The sequence below is a fragment of the Solanum lycopersicum genome, chromosome 12 (assembly GCF_036512215.1).
Source record: "Solanum lycopersicum chromosome 12, SLM_r2.1".
Taxonomy (NCBI): Eukaryota; Viridiplantae; Streptophyta; class Magnoliopsida; order Solanales; family Solanaceae; genus Solanum; species Solanum lycopersicum.
Genome location: NC_090811.1, coordinates 63,085,772 through 63,107,144, shown reverse-complemented (window position 1 = coordinate 63,107,144; position 21,373 = coordinate 63,085,772). Strand labels below are relative to the sequence as shown.

Below are 21,373 nucleotides of genomic sequence, written 5' to 3'. Positions count from 1 at the left end.
TCAAGTACTTAAAAGTGAGCAATTTTCATCCTTATGTGAGATCGTACAAAAACATGAGCATTTCACGTGACTCAACAAAAAAAATTCTGCATAATTTCATTACTTGCTATATTAATCTTAGACGTTATTGCTTACGGAAATAAAAAATGTTTGGAAGGTGCTTTTTTTATCATTTATTAACGGAAAGAAGATGGAGTTGAATTATCTTTACCTTTTTCAATGCCAAATTGTATTTAGATCAATAAAAATTTTGGACCTATGTGACGTTGAAGTGATCAAAATATTGAGTATGTCTCAATTTGAGTTTCTTTCTACATTATTAGAAGTGAAAGTATCCAACAAACGCCGCTTCTAGTATATTCAATTGAGAAGAAACATATCTGAACTAATAATATTATTAATACAAAATACATGAAAAATAAATGAAAAAACTGTCAAAATTAAATTTTTTTGCATAATGCTAAACTCAATAACCGAAAAAGTTCACGATAATATTTTTGATGTATCTAAAAATAATAATTAGGAAGAAATGACTTAGTTTTTGTGGCATTTGTTAGTTTTCCGATAAATTAAAATAGGAGGAAAATTGCTCACTTTTAAATACTTGAAGGATGTTTTCTGCTAAGAATAACACTTTAAGGATGTAGCTTAAGTTTGGGGTATACTTTAAGGATGATTTTGGCCAAAAACTCGCACTTTTCCTACAAGAAAAACATCTTAAACATAGTGTAAAAATTCTCTTGTGTCAACACAACTTCCTTAGATAGTAACTACACAAAACAGGCAACTTTGTTTAGGATCTTGACCTTTCAAATGTGTTTCCATGGCCATTTGGGTGCCTGCATGATTGGGTGGTTCAACTTCCTATATGTTACACTTTAAAAGTCCCTGTACAGTTCCCAACCAATGCAATATGTCCTTCCCCGTCTACAAGCCACTAAATTGTTCAATGACGCTGAAGAATTCTGCCACTAGGAACTTTCCAATCATTGATGTCACGACCAAAAATGGACATGATGGCACTTGTCTTATCCCACCAAGACAAGTCAGCCTAAAACTCAACTTATTACAATAAAATGCGGAAAATTTACTATCGACTTACATTATACCCAAAACCTGGTTGTCAAGTGTACAAGCCTCTAAAGCATAGCAATCGGATCAAAAGAAAATATAAGTCTCATATGATATTGTTTCTAGAGTAGAACAAAATCATAAACAAGAGTAAGGAGGGATGCTGAGATGACCAACAACTACCTCACAAAATCTCCAGGAAGCCTCGGGAAAGAAGAGAATATATCATAAAAGTCCGGGCTAGTAACCTACAAAAATTTGTAGAAGCAAGGGGTGAGTACCAAAACACACGGTACTCAGCAAGTAAACCTCAAAACACAAGCTAAGGGGATGAAATACGGTACTCCTACCACCCCCAACCGAACCTCCACAACTACAACCTGCATAAACAACAGCCCAACCTAACAACTCACAGTTTACATAAAACGTAACTCAACAAAAACATTTAGACAAATTACATATCCTCCACAACAACACTTTAACAAATTACATATCCTCCACAACAACACTTTAACAAATTATATATCCTCAACATCAACACTTAAACAAATTAGATATCCTCAATAGCAACACTTCCACAATTTTACATATCCTCAATAACACACTTCAACAAATTACATATCCTCAACAACAACACTTCAACAAATTATATATCCTCAATAACAAGCTCAGTATTCAACAATCACAAGTTTCGCAAAAAGGCAATCACTAGATCAGCAAAACACAATATCAAGTTCACTAATGATAAGTATGTGCAATGTAATGGAATGCAATGTCAAGTATAATGATGCATGTCTGACCTAGTGATACACACCCGCTGTCTCTCAGTCCGGGACCCATGGGGGACATATCTGTCCATGCATCTGTCGCGGCGCACGACACGACCCTCGATAATAGTAACCATCGCGGCGCGCGATACGTCCCTCGAAATATAGTATCCATCGCGGCGCGCGATACGTCCCTCGAAATGGTACATCCTCTTTAAGTTCTCATTCTTTCTCAATGCATATAACACTTTTCACCATCATGTCTCAAAATAATGCAAATGACATGTTCACACAAATAAGAGAATATCACCATTTTCATAACATTGCACAATTCACAACAATAATGATTCAAAAAGCCTTTCGAACCATTCTCCATTATCAGCACATCACACACAATCAATTATTCACATTGCCTTTTATTACCCTTTGTTTTCATCATTAAAATTAATCAAGGTGTACAAGCCAACCCATCACCAAATCCCGTTACTCACAAACATATACCACAAGGAAATACACGCATTCCATACACTTAACAAGAGTTTAGAAATTCACTTGCCTTAACCAATCGAATAATCACTCTGGGACTTGAGCCTTTCCTTTCTGTTGACCTTCCAAATCGATGCAATCTATTCAAGTATATATTCATAATAAGGTTTCGAAACTAACAACACCCACATTACTATAGGTTAAGCCTAGATTCAAAAGCTCACACCATCCTATAATCAATTTCCTAAAGTTTAAATCTATGGGTAAATCTTAATTTCTCCAAACAATACAACCCTAATAACTTTCATATAATATAGTATCCCTAAAATTTAAGTAACAATATGCTGGAACATGGATATATATCAATGCGATGACCAAAAAGAGCTTTACCACTCCAAAATTAATAGCAATCATTAACCTCTAATAACAAAATAATATAAAACCCCATATTAATTCCATTCAACTATCACCGCCAATGTAAATCAAATTAATCTTATCATCACTGCCAATCATTGCCTTATTATTGGCAATGATTGGATCACTCACTTTTGTTCTTACCCTCAGTAATAATAACATGACCAATTAATCCAATTTGCAGCAATTCAACTCTTAATTTTCCGACCGAAATAATATTATAATACTAGTTCCTATATGCAAGAGTATTATAAACAGATACAAATTGAAACTCGCTTTAGAATTATCAAAAGTGTGATAATTTTCTCTGTCTCTCTCGTGTAATTTCAATATAATAATATAATAATAATAATAATCCTATGACATATGTTCATACTCATAAAACTGCATACTAAACTTACCGGAAATACTTGTCAGCCTAATTACTGATGATTGTGCCGCCATATTTTAAGTTTCTGTTGAGTTCTAAATCAAGATAGGAACCCTAATTATTATAAGGACTAGTTATGAGTGTGGTGGAAGTGACCCACTAATTTTTTTTACTGTTATTTTGTTTAACCACTAATTAGTTAAATTATTAAAACTACCCACTAATTTTATAATTATAATTACAATAATTCAAAATATCCATTTAGAATTTATCAAAAAAATATTTTATGAAACAAAAGTTGCAAAACTAAAACGACCAAATGGGTCGTTACAATAGATACCAATTTACCCATCAATTAATTAACTCAATTTAAACGTATAGTTCAAGATTCTCAAAAATGACGTACCGGGTCATTACATTATCCACCACTAAAAATCATGTTCGTCCTCGAACACAAGGAAGAAGAAAGAATAACCAACGTTATCATATGTCTAAGTTATGACCTACCAGTCGATGTTAATCTCTCTAGGTGAGCTCATCCTTAAGATCATTTCCTCATGATCAACTACTTAGAAATGAACTTTCGAATAAAACTTTGGGAGATTTTTATATCAAGAGTGAGTATCAAGCCACAAACTAACCAATGAACTCAATCTAAATTGAAACCTACTAGACCATAATACAACCATCAAGAAAAATCTCTTCTCACATAACCAAAATAACATTCTGAACAGATACCAACTACTACCAGAAGTGAACTTTAGCTAACAACCACACTCATAACACACAAGCCATCACATATCTTATCAAGATATCCTTTCCACAACACAATCTTCTCAGTAACTTAAGTGATAGAAGTTTGATGTTTAGACATCGAATACTCACCAAGGGATAATCAAACATATCTAATTCAAAGAAGAACAAGATCAAGTAAGCACCCTACAAATGGTACACACTAGAATGCAGAACCTTTTACAACACTGTCGGGTAACCGTAGCTATTCACTAAAGCTCTTTTGTGAGTTCACATAAGCAAGGTTGTGCATATAAAAATAATGATATATTTCTAATTTTTCAAACAACATCAAATATGTCATAACTGAAGTGAACAAGTCTAACCAAGGATCTACCCTATCAAGAAGACATAAGAGGATCGGTACATCCGATCCACCACTAGAAATCCACCCATAGATGTAGAAAAACACATGAGTATATGGAACGAATCACACTCTAAAACTTTTTTTGAAACGAAGTAGGTGGTTACCTAAAAATGTATAGAATCAACGCCGGATAAAATAAGATACTCTTGTCATTGTATACATATCAAATAATCATAGTTAAATGACTCCATATCAGATTTTTTTTCCCCAGCCACCCACATTAAACTAGCCTGATATCATTACAACCTTACACATACTCGATTTTCAAACTCCACTAATTCTCACAATATTCCATCAAAGTCAACACTCTTAATATCAACAAACATCATAACCACAACATCCATTTACCTTACTCTCAAACTATCACAAGTATCAAAGTCTTCTTAGCAAATAAATTATAACCTCCAAAATTTTTGAACTATGACTTTATCTCTCTCTCTTTCCATTCAAGCATAGCATGATAGATACAAGTCACAATCAAGACCGATAACACTAATTTCAAATCTATATTTCTCCACCAGGGTAAAATAATTAAGTCACACTTAATGTCAACTTCACCTAAACTTTCACATACCATTTTCAACCACCATCATTTACCTCATGCAATAACTCCAAGAAACCCTTGATCACTCCAATATTTATGTATACTATAATCTCATAACCTCTACTCACCATCAAATGCCTATGTAACACATTATAACAATCTATTTTGTCTCATCAACAAAGTACTTTTAATCCACTCCGATCCTCATTAACCATGTAAGGTTGTAGGTCCACACTATTTAACATCCATTTGTTACCTATCACATTCTGAACAATCTACCTCGACATAACCATATATAGTCTTCCACACGTCATTTATTGTAACCCAACCAAAACATAATATTTAGAAAAGTTAATAATAAACCCATAGTCACATCTCAAAGTCATATCTAAACTCAAAGGCGAAATCACGACAACCATCACCTCCGAATACAGTGTTTGTACGAGACGTCTTATTGTTCCTTTGCCTTTCTTAAAATCTTTCCATGACGAAAATTTCAAATAACTTTTACTCTTCAATACACCATAATTTTTTTTTCCCTTTTTGCTAACTCATTTACTAGTCTTATATTTTTGACCAACAATATGGGAAACCTTAGGTATAACAATCAAAAGTAACCAAATGTACTACTCAAATTTTAAGTCCTTCTATATGCTTCATACTCAATGTGATAAACCATTTCTTACCTTACCAATTCATTCCTTGACAATATACACTATCACAAATCTAAACTTACCACGTAAACTTGAAGTTTTGATCCCAACCGTGTAATACAATCCCATTATCTTACAACCATTCTATCAACATTAACTCATACCTTGATGATTTTTATGAATTCACGTATTTTAGCTTATCATTGATCACCTCTCCATCGACCTTATCATATCTTTTTGCTAAAAATTCAATTGTACTCATTACCAACTTAAAACCACAAAAAAAACATATAATCACACTCGAGTTGAACATCTATATACACTCATTTTTCAAGTTTTATCCAATAGCCTTTAATCAATATGATTAACCCATAAAACTGTCACAATAATCTAGGCAAAACAGATGAAATCAGATGTCTCTGAATTCAATTATCCACTCTCTTTGAAGATACATCTTTGGCCCTTACAATCTGAGTAAATATCTTTATATTTTGCCTCCTCTTGAAGATTATATAGCCTCTCATTGATTCTTTCCATTAAGGGTCTAGCTCATTTAATTCTATTGGAGTGGTGTCGCAACACCTCATACAACTTTCCAAATAATCAAACTACTAAACAAATAGAAAAAAAAATATCATAATTTTAGATACTCACAATCGTCATTGTAATAAGAAATTCATGTAACTAACAATCTTTATCATATAGTTACATCTCTATCACAATCCATCACAAACTCTTATTACGATCATGCTTAGTTAGCTCCTTTCATCATCACGATGTCAACCATTTCTCCAATATGACACCTCAAATCTAGTTATACCAACCAAAATTCAACATATTAACTTAACTTTATACGCATTTTCTTACTAAAATTTTCAATTGCCTTCACCTAAGTATACTCATTGGGACTTTGTTTACATATAAGTTTGTCATTTCAATATTTCTCCACTCAATTGGAGCTTATGATAAAACCAACACTACTCATTTAAAATACTAAGGAAACACTTCATAGCCTACACACACATTAATATCATACCAAAGATCCACCACTAAGATTCCCCTAATAAGTAATGCTTAACTCATTCTTCTGTAGTTACAAACTAGTTGGTTTCTCAAATATGAATTCAACACCACATCTTACCATATGAGCATGTAATACAATATATAACTCCTTAAGTAGTTAGTATTTGCACTTAACGTCAACGTATTCATTTTCATATACCACATTGTGAAGACTTTTAAATCCACCACTAGAACACATCATACCTATCGAGAAGATCATATCCAAACAGGTCACACATTTCTACCCATCAAATAGATGTTAAGTATTATCATAGTTCCATATCTAGCCCAAGCTATATGAATCCTTTCATAGTTCAGGTCAATATCAAAAGTAGCACACTCCATAACTCCAACCAAGTAAGCATCGATACTACTATAGTAGAAATTCTAACCTTAATTGGTGCATCATTTTCTAAGAATTCCATTCATGTTATGATAACTTTACTGATTATAGTTTCCAAAGTTACAACTCAATTATCTAGTCATCCCTTTAATCACCCCACTTCCAATTCTTAATCACTCTAATATCGTATATACCACACAAGTACTAATCATTTTACTAGGATAACTAAACTTACATAGCCCCTTAATTTTTTTTTTAATTTTTTTTAATATTCAAAATATAACCACAAATCCTTTTCATAAGTATATCACTTCCACTTTAATACCAGATCTAACATCAAACCAATACACGACATGCCAATGATTCACAAAAGGAACTACGCACGAGTCATCACATAAATGAGAGCGAATGGAGTGAAGCGATAAGAATCAAAATGGGACCAAGTACGCACAATAGAATCCAAGAAGTGAAGATATTTCCTAGAAGTCACTAAAGCCTCTCGAATATAGGTACAGACGTCTCCGTACCGATAATCGAGACTCTATTTAGACTCGACTTGTACACACATGAGACCTATGAACCTGGGGCTCTGATACCATTTTGTCACGACCAAAAATGGACGTGATGGCATTTGTCTTATCCCACCAAGACAAGTCAGCCTAAAACTCAACTTATTACAATAAAATGCGGAAAATTTACTATCGACTTACATTATACCCCAAAACCTGGTTGTCACGTGTACAAGCCTCTAAAGCATAGCAATCGGATCAAAAGAAAATATAAGTCTCATATGATATTGTTTCTAGAGTAGAACAAAATCATAAACAAGAGTAAGGAGGGATGCTGAGATGACCAACAACTACCTCACAAAATCTCCAGGAAGCCTCGGGAAAGAAGAGAATATATCATAAAAGTCCGGGCTAGTAACCTACAAAAATTTGTAGAAGCAAGGGGTGAGTACCAAAACACACGGTACTCAGCAAGTAAACCTCAAAACACAAGCTAAGGGGATGAAATACGGTACTCCTACCACCCCCAACCGAACCTCCACAACTACAACCTGCATAAACAACAGCCCAACCTAACAACTCACAGTTTACATAAAACGTAACTCAACAAAAACATTTAGACAAATTACATATCCTCCACAACAACACTTTAACAAATTACATATCCTCCACAACAACACTTTAACAAATTATATATCCTCAACATCAACACTTAAACAAATTAGATATCCTCAATAGCAACACTTCCACAATTTTACATATCCTCAATAACACACTTCAACAAATTACATATCCTCAACAACAACACTTCAACAAATTATATATCCTCAATAACAAGCTCAGTATTCAACAATCACAAGTTTCGCAAAAAGGCAATCACTAGATCAGCAAAACACAATATCAAGTTCACTAATGATAAGTATGTGCAATGTAATGGAATGCAATGTCAAGTATAATGATGCATGTCTGACCTAGTGATACACACCCGCTGTCTCTCAGTCCGGGACCCATGGGGGACATATCTGTCCATGCATCTGTCGCGGCGCACGACACGACCCTCGATAATAGTAACCATCGCGGCGCGCGATACGTCCCTCGAAATATAGTATCCATCGCGGCGCGCGATACGTCCCTCGAAATGGTACATCCTCTTTAAGTTCTCATTCTTTCTCAATGCATATAACACTTTTCACCATCATGTCTCAAAATAATGCAAATGACATGTTCACACAAATAAGAGAATATCACCATTTTCATAACATTGCACAATTCACAACAATAATGATTCAAAAAGCCTTTCGAACCATTCTCCATTATCAGCACATCACACACAATCAATTATTCACATTGCCTTTTATTACCCTTTGTTTTCATCATTAAAATTAATCAAGGTGTACAAGCCAACCCATCACCAAATCCCGTTACTCACAAACATATACCACAAGGAAATACACGCATTCCATACACTTAACAAGAGTTTAGAAATTCACTTGCCTTAACCAATCGAATAATCACTCTGGGACTTGAGCCTTTCCTTTCTGTTGACCTTCCAAATCGATGCAATCTATTCAAGTATATATTCATAATAAGGTTTCGAAACTAACAACACCCACATTACTATAGGTTAAGCCTAGATTCAAAAGCTCACACCATCCTATAATCAATTTCCTAAAGTTTAAATCTATGGGTAAATCTTAATTTCTCCAAACAATACAACCCTAATAACTTTCATATAATATAGTATCCCTAAAATTTAAGTAACAATATGCTGGAACATGGATATATATCAATGCGATGACCAAAAAGAGCTTTACCACTCCAAAATTAATAGCAATCATTAACCTCTAATAACAAAATAATATAAAACCCCATATTAATTCCATTCAACTATCACCGCCAATGTAAATCAAATTAATCTTATCATCACTGCCAATCATTGCCTTATTATTGGCAATGATTGGATCACTCACTTTTGTTCTTACCCTCAGTAATAATAACATGACCAATTAATCCAATTTGCAGCAATTCAACTCTTAATTTTCCGACCGAAATAATATTATAATACTAGTTCCTATATGCAAGAGTATTATAAACAGATACAAATTGAAACTCGCTTTAGAATTATCAAAAGTGTGATAATTTTCTCTGTCTCTCTCGTGTAATTTCAATATAATAATATAATAATAATAATAATCCTATGACATATGTTCATACTCATAAAACTGCATACTAAACTTACCGGAAATACTTGTCAGCCTAATTACTGATGATTGTGCCGCCATATTTTAAGTTTCTGTTGAGTTCTAAATCAAGATAGGAACCCTAATTATTATAAGGACTAGTTATGAGTGTGGTGGAAGTGACCCACTAATTTTTTTTACTGTTATTTTGTTTAACCACTAATTAGTTAAATTATTAAAACTACCCACTAATTTTATAATTATAATTACAATAATTCAAAATATCCATTTAGAATTTATCAAAAAAATATTTTATGAAACAAAAGTTCCAAAACTAAAACGACCAAATGGGTCGTTACAATAGATACCAATTTACCCATCAATTAATTAACTCAATTTAAACGTATAGTTCAAGATTCTCAAAAATGACGTACCGGGTCATTACATTATCCACCACTAAAAATCATGTTCGTCCTCGAACACAAGGAAGAAGAAAGAATAACCAACGTTATCATATGTCTAAGTTATGACCTACCAGTCGATGTTAATCTCTCTAGGTGAGCTCATCCTTAAGATCATTTCCTCATGATCAACTACTCAGAAATGAACTTTCGAATAAAACTTTGGGAGATTTTTATATCAAGAGTGAGTATCAAGCCACAAACTAACCAATGAACTCAATCTAAATTGAAACCTACTAGACCATAATACAACCATCAAGAAAAATCTCTTCTCACATAACCAAAATAACATTCTGAACAGATACCAACTACTACCAGAAGTGAACTTTAGCTAACAACCACACTCATAACACACAAGCCATCACATATCTTATCAAGATATCCTTTCCACAACACAATCTTCTCAGTAACTTAAGTGATAGAAGTTTGATGTTTAGACATCGAATACTCACCAAGGGATAATCAAACATATCTAATTCAAAGAAGAACAAGATCAAGTAAGCACCCTACAAATGGTACACACTAGAATGCAGAACCTTTTACAACACTGTCGGGTAACCGTAGCTATTCACTAAAGCTCTTTTGTGAGTTCACATAAGCAAGGTTGTGCATATAAAAATAATGATATATTTCTAATTTTTCAAACAACATCAAATATGTCATAACTGAAGTGAACAAGTCTAACCAAGGATCTACCCTATCAAGAAGACATAAGAGGATCGGTACATCCGATCCACCACTAGAAATCCACCCATAGATGTAGAAAAACACATGAGTATATGGAACGAATCACACTCTAAAACTTTTTTTGAAACGAAGTAGGTGGTTACCTAAAAATGTATAGAATCAACGCCGGATAAAATAAGATACTCTTGTCATTGTATACATATCAAATAATCATAGTTAAATGACTCCATATCAGATTTTTTTTCCCCAGCCACCCACATTAAACTAGCCTGATATCATTACAACCTTACACATACTCGATTTTCAAACTCCACTAATTCTCACAATATTCCATCAAAGTCAACACTCTTAATATCAACAAACATCATAACCACAACATCCATTTACCTTACTCTCAAACTATCACAAGTATCAAAGTCTTCTTAGCAAATAAATTATAACCTCCAAAATTTTTGAACTATGACTTTATCTCTCTCTCTTTCCATTCAAGCATAGCATGATAGATACAAGTCACAATCAAGACCGATAACACTAATTTCAAATCTATATTTCTCCACCAGGGTAAAATAATTAAGTCACACTTAATGTCAACTTCACCTAAACTTTCACATACCATTTTCAACCACCATCATTTACCTCATGCAATAACTCCAAGAAACCCTTGATCACTCCAATATTTATGTATACTATAATCTCATAACCTCTACTCACCATCAAATGCCTATGTAACACATTATAACAATCTATTTTGTCTCATCAACAAAGTACTTTTAATCCACTCCGATCCTCATTAACCATGTAAGGTTGTAGGTCCACACTATTTAACATCCATTTGTTACCTATCACATTCTGAACAATCTACCTCGACATAACCATATATAGTCTTCCACACGTCATTTATTGTAACCCAACCAAAACATAATATTTAGAAAAGTTAATAATAAACCCATAGTCACATCTCAAAGTCATATCTAAACTCAAAGGCGAAATCACGACAACCATCACCTCCGAATACAGTGTTTGTACGAGACGTCTTATTGTTCCTTTGCCTTTCTTAAAATCTTTCCATGACGAAAATTTCAAATAACTTTTACTCTTCAATACACCATAATTTTTTTTTCCCTTTTTGCTAACTCATTTACTAGTCTTATATTTTTGACCAACAATATGGGAAACCTTAGGTATAACAATCAAAAGTAACCAAATGTACTACTCAAATTTTAAGTCCTTCTATATGCTTCATACTCAATGTGATAAACCATTTCTTACCTTACCAATTCATTCCTTGACAATATACACTATCACAAATCTAAACTTACCACGTAAACTTGAAGTTTTGATCCCAACCGTGTAATACAATCCCATTATCTTACAACCATTCTATCAACATTAACTCATACCTTGATGATTTTTATGAATTCACGTATTTTAGCTTATCATTGATCACCTCTCCATCGACCTTATCATATCTTTTTGCTAAAAATTCAATTGTACTCATTACCAACTTAAAACCACAAAAAAAACATATAATCACACTCGAGTTGAACATCTATATACACTCATTTTTCAAGTTTTATCCAATAGCCTTTAATCAATATGATTAACCCATAAAACTGTCACAATAATCTAGGCAAAACAGATGAAATCAGATGTCTCTGAATTCAATTATCCACTCTCTTTGAAGATACATCTTTGGCCCTTACAATCTGAGTAAATATCTTTATATTTTGCCTCCTCTTGAAGATTATATAGCCTCTCATTGATTCTTTCCATTAAGGGTCTAGCTCATTTAATTCTATTGGAGTGGTGTCGCAACACCTCATACAACTTTCCAAATAATCAAACTACTAAACAAATAGAAAAAAAAATATCATAATTTTAGATACTCACAATCGTCATTGTAATAAGAAATTCATGTAACTAACAATCTTTATCATATAGTTACATCTCTATCACAATCCATCACAAACTCTTATTACGATCATGCTTAGTTAGCTCCTTTCATCATCACGATGTCAACCATTTCTCCAATATGACACCTCAAATCTAGTTATACCAACCAAAATTCAACATATTAACTTAACTTTATACGCATTTTCTTACTAAAATTTTCAATTGCCTTCACCTAAGTATACTCATTGGGACTTTGTTTACATATAAGTTTGTCATTTCAATATTTCTCCACTCAATTGGAGCTTATGATAAAACCAACACTACTCATTTAAAATACTAAGGAAACACTTCATAGCCTACACACACATTAATATCATACCAAAGATCCACCACTAAGATTCCCCTAATAAGTAATGCTTAACTCATTCTTCTGTAGTTACAAACTAGTTGGTTTCTCAAATATGAATTCAACACCACATCTTACCATATGAGCATGTAATACAATATATAACTCCTTAAGTAGTTAGTATTTGCACTTAACGTCAACGTATTCATTTTCATATACCACATTGTGAAGACTTTTAAATCCACCACTAGAACACATCATACCTATCGAGAAGATCATATCCAAACAGGTCACACATTTCTACCCATCAAATAGATGTTAAGTATTATCATAGTTCCATATCTAGCCCAAGCTATATGAATCCTTTCATAGTTCAGGTCAATATCAAAAGTAGCACACTCCATAACTCCAACCAAGTAAGCATCGATACTACTATAGTAGAAATTCTAACCTTAATTGGTGCATCATTTTCTAAGAATTCCATTCATGTTATGATAACTTTACTGATTATAGTTTCCAAAGTTACAACTCAATTATCTAGTCATCCCTTTAATCACCCCACTTCCAATTCTTAATCACTCTAATATCGTATATACCACACAAGTACTAATCATTTTACTAGGATAACTAAACTTACATAGCCCCTTAATTTTTTTTTTAATTTTTTTTAATATTCAAAATATAACCACAAATCCTTTTCATAAGTATATCACTTCCACTTTAATACCAGATCTAACATCAAACCAATACACGACATGCCAATGATTCACAAAAGGAACTACGCACGAGTCATCACATAAATGAGAGCGAATGGAGTGAAGCGATAAGAATCAAAATGGGACCAAGTACGCACAATAGAATCCAAGAAGTGAAGATATTTCCTAGAAGTCACTAAAGCCTCTCGAATATAGGTACAGACGTCTCCGTACCGATAATCGAGACTCTATTTAGACTCGACTTGTACACACATGAGACCTATGAACCTGGGGCTCTGATACCATTTTGTCACGACCAAAAATGGACGTGATGGCATTTGTCTTATCCCACCAAGACAAGTCAGCCTAAAACTCAACTTATTACAATAAAATGCGGAAAATTTACTATCGACTTACATTATACCCCAAAACCTGGTTGTCACGTGTACAAGCCTCTAAAGCATAGCAATCGGATCAAAAGAAAATATAAGTCTCATATGATATTGTTTCTAGAGTAGAACAAAATCATAAACAAGAGTAAGGAGGGATGCTGAGATGACCAACAACTACCTCACAAAATCTCCAGGAAGCCTCGGGAAAGAAGAGAATATATCATAAAAGTCCGGGCTAGTAACCTACAAAAATTTGTAGAAGCAAGGGGTGAGTACCAAAACACACGGTACTCAGCAAGTAAACCTCAAAACACAAGCTAAGGGGATGAAATACGGTACTCCTACCACCCCCAACCGAACCTCCACAACTACAACCTGCATAAACAACAGCCCAACCTAACAACTCACAGTTTACATAAAACGTAACTCAACAAAAACATTTAGACAAATTACATATCCTCCACAACAACACTTTAACAAATTACATATCCTCCACAACAACACTTTAACAAATTATATATCCTCAACATCAACACTTAAACAAATTAGATATCCTCAATAGCAACACTTCCACAATTTTACATATCCTCAATAACACACTTCAACAAATTACATATCCTCAACAACAACACTTCAACAAATTATATATCCTCAATAACAAGCTCAGTATTCAACAATCACAAGTTTCGCAAAAAGGCAATCACTAGATCAGCAAAACACAATATCAAGTTCACTAATGATAAGTATGTGCAATGTAATGGAATGCAATGTCAAGTATAATGATGCATGTCTGACCTAGTGATACACACCCGCTGTCTCTCAGTCCGGGACCCATGGGGGACATATCTGTCCATGCATCTGTCGCGGCGCACGACACGACCCTCGATAATAGTAACCATCGCGGCGCGCGATACGTCCCTCGAAATATAGTATCCATCGCGGCGCGCGATACGTCCCTCGAAATGGTACATCCTCTTTAAGTTCTCATTCTTTCTCAATGCATATAACACTTTTCACCATCATGTCTCAAAATAATGCAAATGACATGTTCACACAAATAAGAGAATATCACCATTTTCATAACATTGCACAATTCACAACAATAATGATTCAAAAAGCCTTTCGAACCATTCTCCATTATCAGCACATCACACACAATCAATTATTCACATTGCCTTTTATTACCCTTTGTTTTCATCATTAAAATTAATCAAGGTGTACAAGCCAACCCATCACCAAATCCCGTTACTCACAAACATATACCACAAGGAAATACACGCATTCCATACACTTAACAAGAGTTTAGAAATTCACTTGCCTTAACCAATCGAATAATCACTCTGGGACTTGAGCCTTTCCTTTCTGTTGACCTTCCAAATCGATGCAATCTATTCAAGTATATATTCATAATAAGGTTTCGAAACTAACAACACCCACATTACTATAGGTTAAGCCTAGATTCAAAAGCTCACACCATCCTATAATCAATTTCCTAAAGTTTAAATCTATGGGTAAATCTTAATTTCTCCAAACAATACAACCCTAATAACTTTCATATAATATAGTATCCCTAAAATTTAAGTAACAATATGCTGGAACATGGATATATATCAATGCGATGACCAAAAAGAGCTTTACCACTCCAAAATTAATAGCAATCATTAACCTCTAATAACAAAATAATATAAAACCCCATATTAATTCCATTCAACTATCACCGCCAATGTAAATCAAATTAATCTTATCATCACTGCCAATCATTGCCTTATTATTGGCAATGATTGGATCACTCACTTTTGTTCTTACCCTCAGTAATAATAACATGACCAATTAATCCAATTTGCAGCAATTCAACTCTTAATTTTCCGACCGAAATAATATTATAATACTAGTTCCTATATGCAAGAGTATTATAAACAGATACAAATTGAAACTCGCTTTAGAATTATCAAAAGTGTGATAATTTTCTCTGTCTCTCTCGTGTAATTTCAATATAATAATATAATAATAATAATAATCCTATGACATATGTTCATACTCATAAAACTGCATACTAAACTTACCGGAAATACTTGTCAGCCTAATTACTGATGATTGTGCCGCCATATTTTAAGTTTCTGTTGAGTTCTAAATCAAGATAGGAACCCTAATTATTATAAGGACTAGTTATGAGTGTGGTGGAAGTGACCCACTAATTTTTTTTACTGTTATTTTGTTTAACCACTAATTAGTTAAATTATTAAAACTACCCACTAATTTTATAATTATAATTACAATAATTCAAAATATCCATTTAGAATTTATCAAAAAAATATTTTATGAAACAAAAGTTCCAAAACTAAAACGACCAAATGGGTCGTTACAATAGATACCAATTTACCCATCAATTAATTAACTCAATTTAAACGTATAGTTCAAGATTCTCAAAAATGACGTACCGGGTCATTACATTATCCACCACTAAAAATCATGTTCGTCCTCGAACACAAGGAAGAAGAAAGAATAACCAACGTTATCATATGTCTAAGTTATGACCTACCAGTCGATGTTAATCTCTCTAGGTGAGCTCATCCTTAAGATCATTTCCTCATGATCAACTACTTAGAAATGAACTTTCGAATAAAACTTTGGGAGATTTTTATATCAAGAGTGAGTATCAAGCCACAAACTAACCAATGAACTCAATCTAAATTGAAACCTACTAGACCATAATACAACCATCAAGAAAAATCTCTTCTCACATAACCAAAATAACATTCTGAACAGATACCAACTACTACCAGAAGTGAACTTTAGCTAACAACCACACTCATAACACACAAGCCATCACATATCTTATCAAGATATCCTTTCCACAACACAATCTTCTCAGTAACTTAAGTGATAGAAGTTTGATGTTTAGACATCGAATACTCACCAAGGGATAATCAAACATATCTAATTCAAAGAAGAACAAGATCAAGTAAGCACCCTACAAATGGTACACACTAGAATGCAGAACCTTTTACAACACTGTCGGGTAACCGTAGCTATTCACTAAAGCTCTTTTGTGAGTTCACATAAGCAAGGTTGTGCATATAAAAATAATGATATATTTCTAATTTTTCAAACAACATCAAATATGTCATAACTGAAGTGAACAAGTCTAACCAAGGATCTACCCTATCAAGAAGACATAAGAGGATCGGTACATCCGATCCACCACTAGAAATCCACCCATAGATGTAGAAAAACACATGAGTATATGGAACGAATCACACTCTAAAACTTTTTTTGAAACGAAGTAGGTGGTTACCTAAAAATGTATAGAATCAACGCCGGATAAAATAAGATACTCTTGTCATTGTATACATATCAAATAATCATAGTTAAATGACTCCATATCAGATTTTTTTTCCCCAGCCACCCACATTAAACTAGCCTGATATCATTACAACCTTACACATACTCGATTTTCAAACTCCACTAATTCTCACAATATTCCATCAAAGTCAACACTCTTAATATCAACAAACATCATAACCACAACATCCATTTACCTTACTCTCAAACTATCACAAGTATCAAAGTCTTCTTAGCAAATAAATTATAACCTCCAAAATTTTTGAACTATGACTTTATCTCTCTCTCTTTCCATTCAAGCATAGCATGATAGATACAAGTCACAATCAAGACCGATAACACTAATTTCAAATCTATATTTCTCCACCAGGGTAAAATAATTAAGTCACACTTAATGTCAACTTCACCTAAACTTTCACATACCATTTTCAACCACCATCATTTACCTCATGCAATAACTCCAAGAAACCCTTGATCACTCCAATATTTATGTATACTATAATCTCATAACCTCTACTCACCATCAAATGCCTATGTAACACATTATAACAATCTATTTTGTCTCATCAACAAAGTACTTTTAATCCACTCCGATCCTCATTAACCATGTAAGGTTGTAGGTCCACACTATTTAACATCCATTTGTTACCTATCACATTCTGAACAATCTACCTCGACATAACCATATATAGTCTTCCACACGTCATTTATTGTAACCCAACCAAAACATAATATTTAGAAAAGTTAATAATAAACCCATAGTCACATCTCAAAGTCATATCTAAACTCAAAGGCGAAATCACGACAACCATCACCTCCGAATACAGTGTTTGTACGAGACGTCTTATTGTTCCTTTGCCTTTCTTAAAATCTTTCCATGACGAAAATTTCAAATAACTTTTACTCTTCAATACACCATAATTTTTTTTTCCCTTTTTGCTAACTCATTTACTAGTCTTATATTTTTGACCAACAATATGGGAAACCTTAGGTATAACAATCAAAAGTAACCAAATGTACTACTCAAATTTTAAGTCCTTCTATATGCTTCATACTCAATGTGATAAACCATTTCTTACCTTACCAATTCATTCCTTGACAATATACACTATCACAAATCTAAACTTACCACGTAAACTTGAAGTTTTGATCCCAACCGTGTAATACAATCCCATTATCTTACAACCATTCTATCAACATTAACTCATACCTTGATGATTTTTATGAATTCACGTATTTTAGCTTATCATTGATCACCTCTCCATCGACCTTATCATATCTTTTTGCTAAAAATTCAATTGTACTCATTACCAACTTAAAACCACAAAAAAAACATATAATCACACTCGAGTTGAACATCTATATACACTCATTTTTCAAGTTTTATCCAATAGCCTTTAATCAATATGATTAACCCATAAAACTGTCACAATAATCTAGGCAAAACAGATGAAATCAGATGTCTCTGAATTCAATTATCCACTCTCTTTGAAGATACATCTTTGGCCCTTACAATCTGAGTAAATATCTTTATATTTTGCCTCCTCTTGAAGATTATATAGCCTCTCATTGATTCTTTCCATTAAGGGTCTAGCTCATTTAATTCTATTGGAGTGGTGTCGCAACACCTCATACAACTTTCCAAATAATCAAACTACTAAACAAATAGAAAAAAAAATATCATAATTTTAGATACTCACAATCGTCATTGTAATAAGAAATTCATGTAACTAACAATCTTTATCATATAGTTACATCTCTATCACAATCCATCACAAACTCTTATTACGATCATGCTTAGTTAGCTCCTTTCATCATCACGATGTCAACCATTTCTCCAATATGACACCTCAAATCTAGTTATACCAACCAAAATTCAACATATTAACTTAACTTTATACGCATTTTCTTACTAAAATTTTCAATTGCCTTCACCTAAGTATACTCATTGGGACTTTGTTTACATATAAGTTTGTCATTTCAATATTTCTCCACTCAATTGGAGCTTATGATAAAACCAACACTACTCATTTAAAATACTAAGGAAACACTTCATAGCCTACACACACATTAATATCATACCAAAGATCCACCACTAAGATTCCCCTAATAAGTAATGCTTAACTCATTCTTCTGTAGTTACAAACTAGTTGGTTTCTCAAATATGAATTCAACACCACATCTTACCATATGAGCATGTAATACAATATATAACTCCTTAAGTAGTTAGTATTTGCACTTAACGTCAACGTATTCATTTTCATATACCACATTGTGAAGACTTTTAAATCCACCACTAGAACACATCATACCTATCGAGAAGATCATATCCAAACAGGTCACACATTTCTACCCATCAAATAGATGTTAAGTATTATCATAGTTCCATATCTAGCCCAAGCTATATGAATCCTTTCATAGTTCAGGTCAATATCAAAAGTAGCACACTCCATAACTCCAACCAAGTAAGCATCGATACTACTATAGTAGAAATTCTAACCTTAATTGGTGCATCATTTTCTAAGAATTCCATTCATGTTATGATAACTTTACTGATTATAGTTTCCAAAGTTACAACTCAATTATCTAGTCATCCCTTTAATCACCCCACTTCCAATTCTTAATCACTCTAATATCGTATATACCACACAAGTACTAATCATTTTACTAGGATAACTAAACTTACATAGCCCCTTAATTTTTTTTTTAATTTTTTTTAATATTCAAAATATAACCACAAATCCTTTTCATAAGTATATCACTTCCACTTTAATACCAGATCTAACATCAAACCAATACACGACATGCCAATGATTCACAAAAGGAACTACGCACGAGTCATCACATAAATGAGAGCGAATGGAGTGAAGCGATAAGAATCAAAATGGGACCAAGTACGCACAATAGAATCCAAGAAGTGAAGATATTTCCTAGAAGTCACTAAAGCCTCTCGAATATAGGTACAGACGTCTCCGTACCGATAATCGAGACTCTATTTAGACTCGACTTGTACACACATGAGACCTATGAACCTGGGGCTCTGATACCATTTTGTCACGACCAAAAATGGACGTGATGGCATTTGTCTTATCCCACCAAGACAAGTCAGCCTAAAACTCAACTTATTACAATAAAATGCGGAAAATTTACTATCGACTTACATTATACCCCAAAACCTGGTTGTCACGTGTACAAGCCTCTAAAGCATAGCAATCGGATCAAAAGAAAATATAAGTCTCATATGATATTGTTTCTAGAGTAGAACAAAATCATAAACAAGAGTAAGGAGGGATGCTGAGATGACCAACAACTACCTCACAAAATCTCCAGGAAGCCTCGGGAAAGAAGAGAATATATCATAAAAGTCCGGGCTAGTAACCTACAAAAATTTGTAGAAGCAAGGGGTGAGTACCAAAACACACGGTACTCAGCAAGTAAACCTCAAAACACAAGCTAAGGGGATGAAATACGGTACTCCTACCACCCCCAACCGAACCTCCACAACTACAACCTGCATAAACAACAGCTCAACCTAACAACTCACAGTTTACATAAAACGTAACTCAACAAAAACATTTAGACAAATTACATATCCTCCACAACAACACTTTAACAAATTACATATCCTCCACAACAACACTTTAACAAATTATATATCCTCAACATCAACACTTAAACAAATTAGATATCCTCAATAGCAACACTTCCACAATTTTACATATCCTCAATAACACACTTCAACAAATTACATATCCTCAACAACAACACTTCAACAAATTATATATCCTCAATAACAAGCTCAGTATTCAACAATCACAAGTTTCGCAAAAAGGCAATCACTAGATCAGCAAAACACAATATCAAGTTCACTAATGATAAGTATGTGCAATGTAATGGAATGCAATGTCAAGTATAATGATGCATGTCTGACCTAGTGATACACACCCGCTGTCTCTCAGTCCGGGACCCATGGGGGACATATCTGTCCATGCATCTGTC

General features: G+C 33.5%; 1 protein-coding gene across 7 annotated transcripts in view; it reads right to left on the bottom strand.

Annotated features, from left to right (window-relative positions):
* Positions 1 to 21,373, bottom strand: part of LOC101266703 (actin-related protein 8-like) — a 63,012-nt gene that overhangs the window by 12,775 nt on the left and 28,864 nt on the right. For 6 of the 7 annotated variants that reach the window (XM_069292312.1, XM_069292313.1, XM_069292315.1 and 3 more), the window contains one exon: positions 5,699 to 20,753. In XM_069292312.1, the coding sequence (XP_069148413.1) occupies positions 20,685 to 20,753 (69 nt within the window). In that variant the 3' untranslated portion in view covers positions 5,699 to 20,684. Of the gene's footprint in view, positions 1 to 1,254; positions 1,320 to 2,394; positions 2,465 to 5,698; positions 20,754 to 21,373 lie in introns of those variants that run through there. The other variant, XM_069292309.1, reaches the window with a different exon arrangement.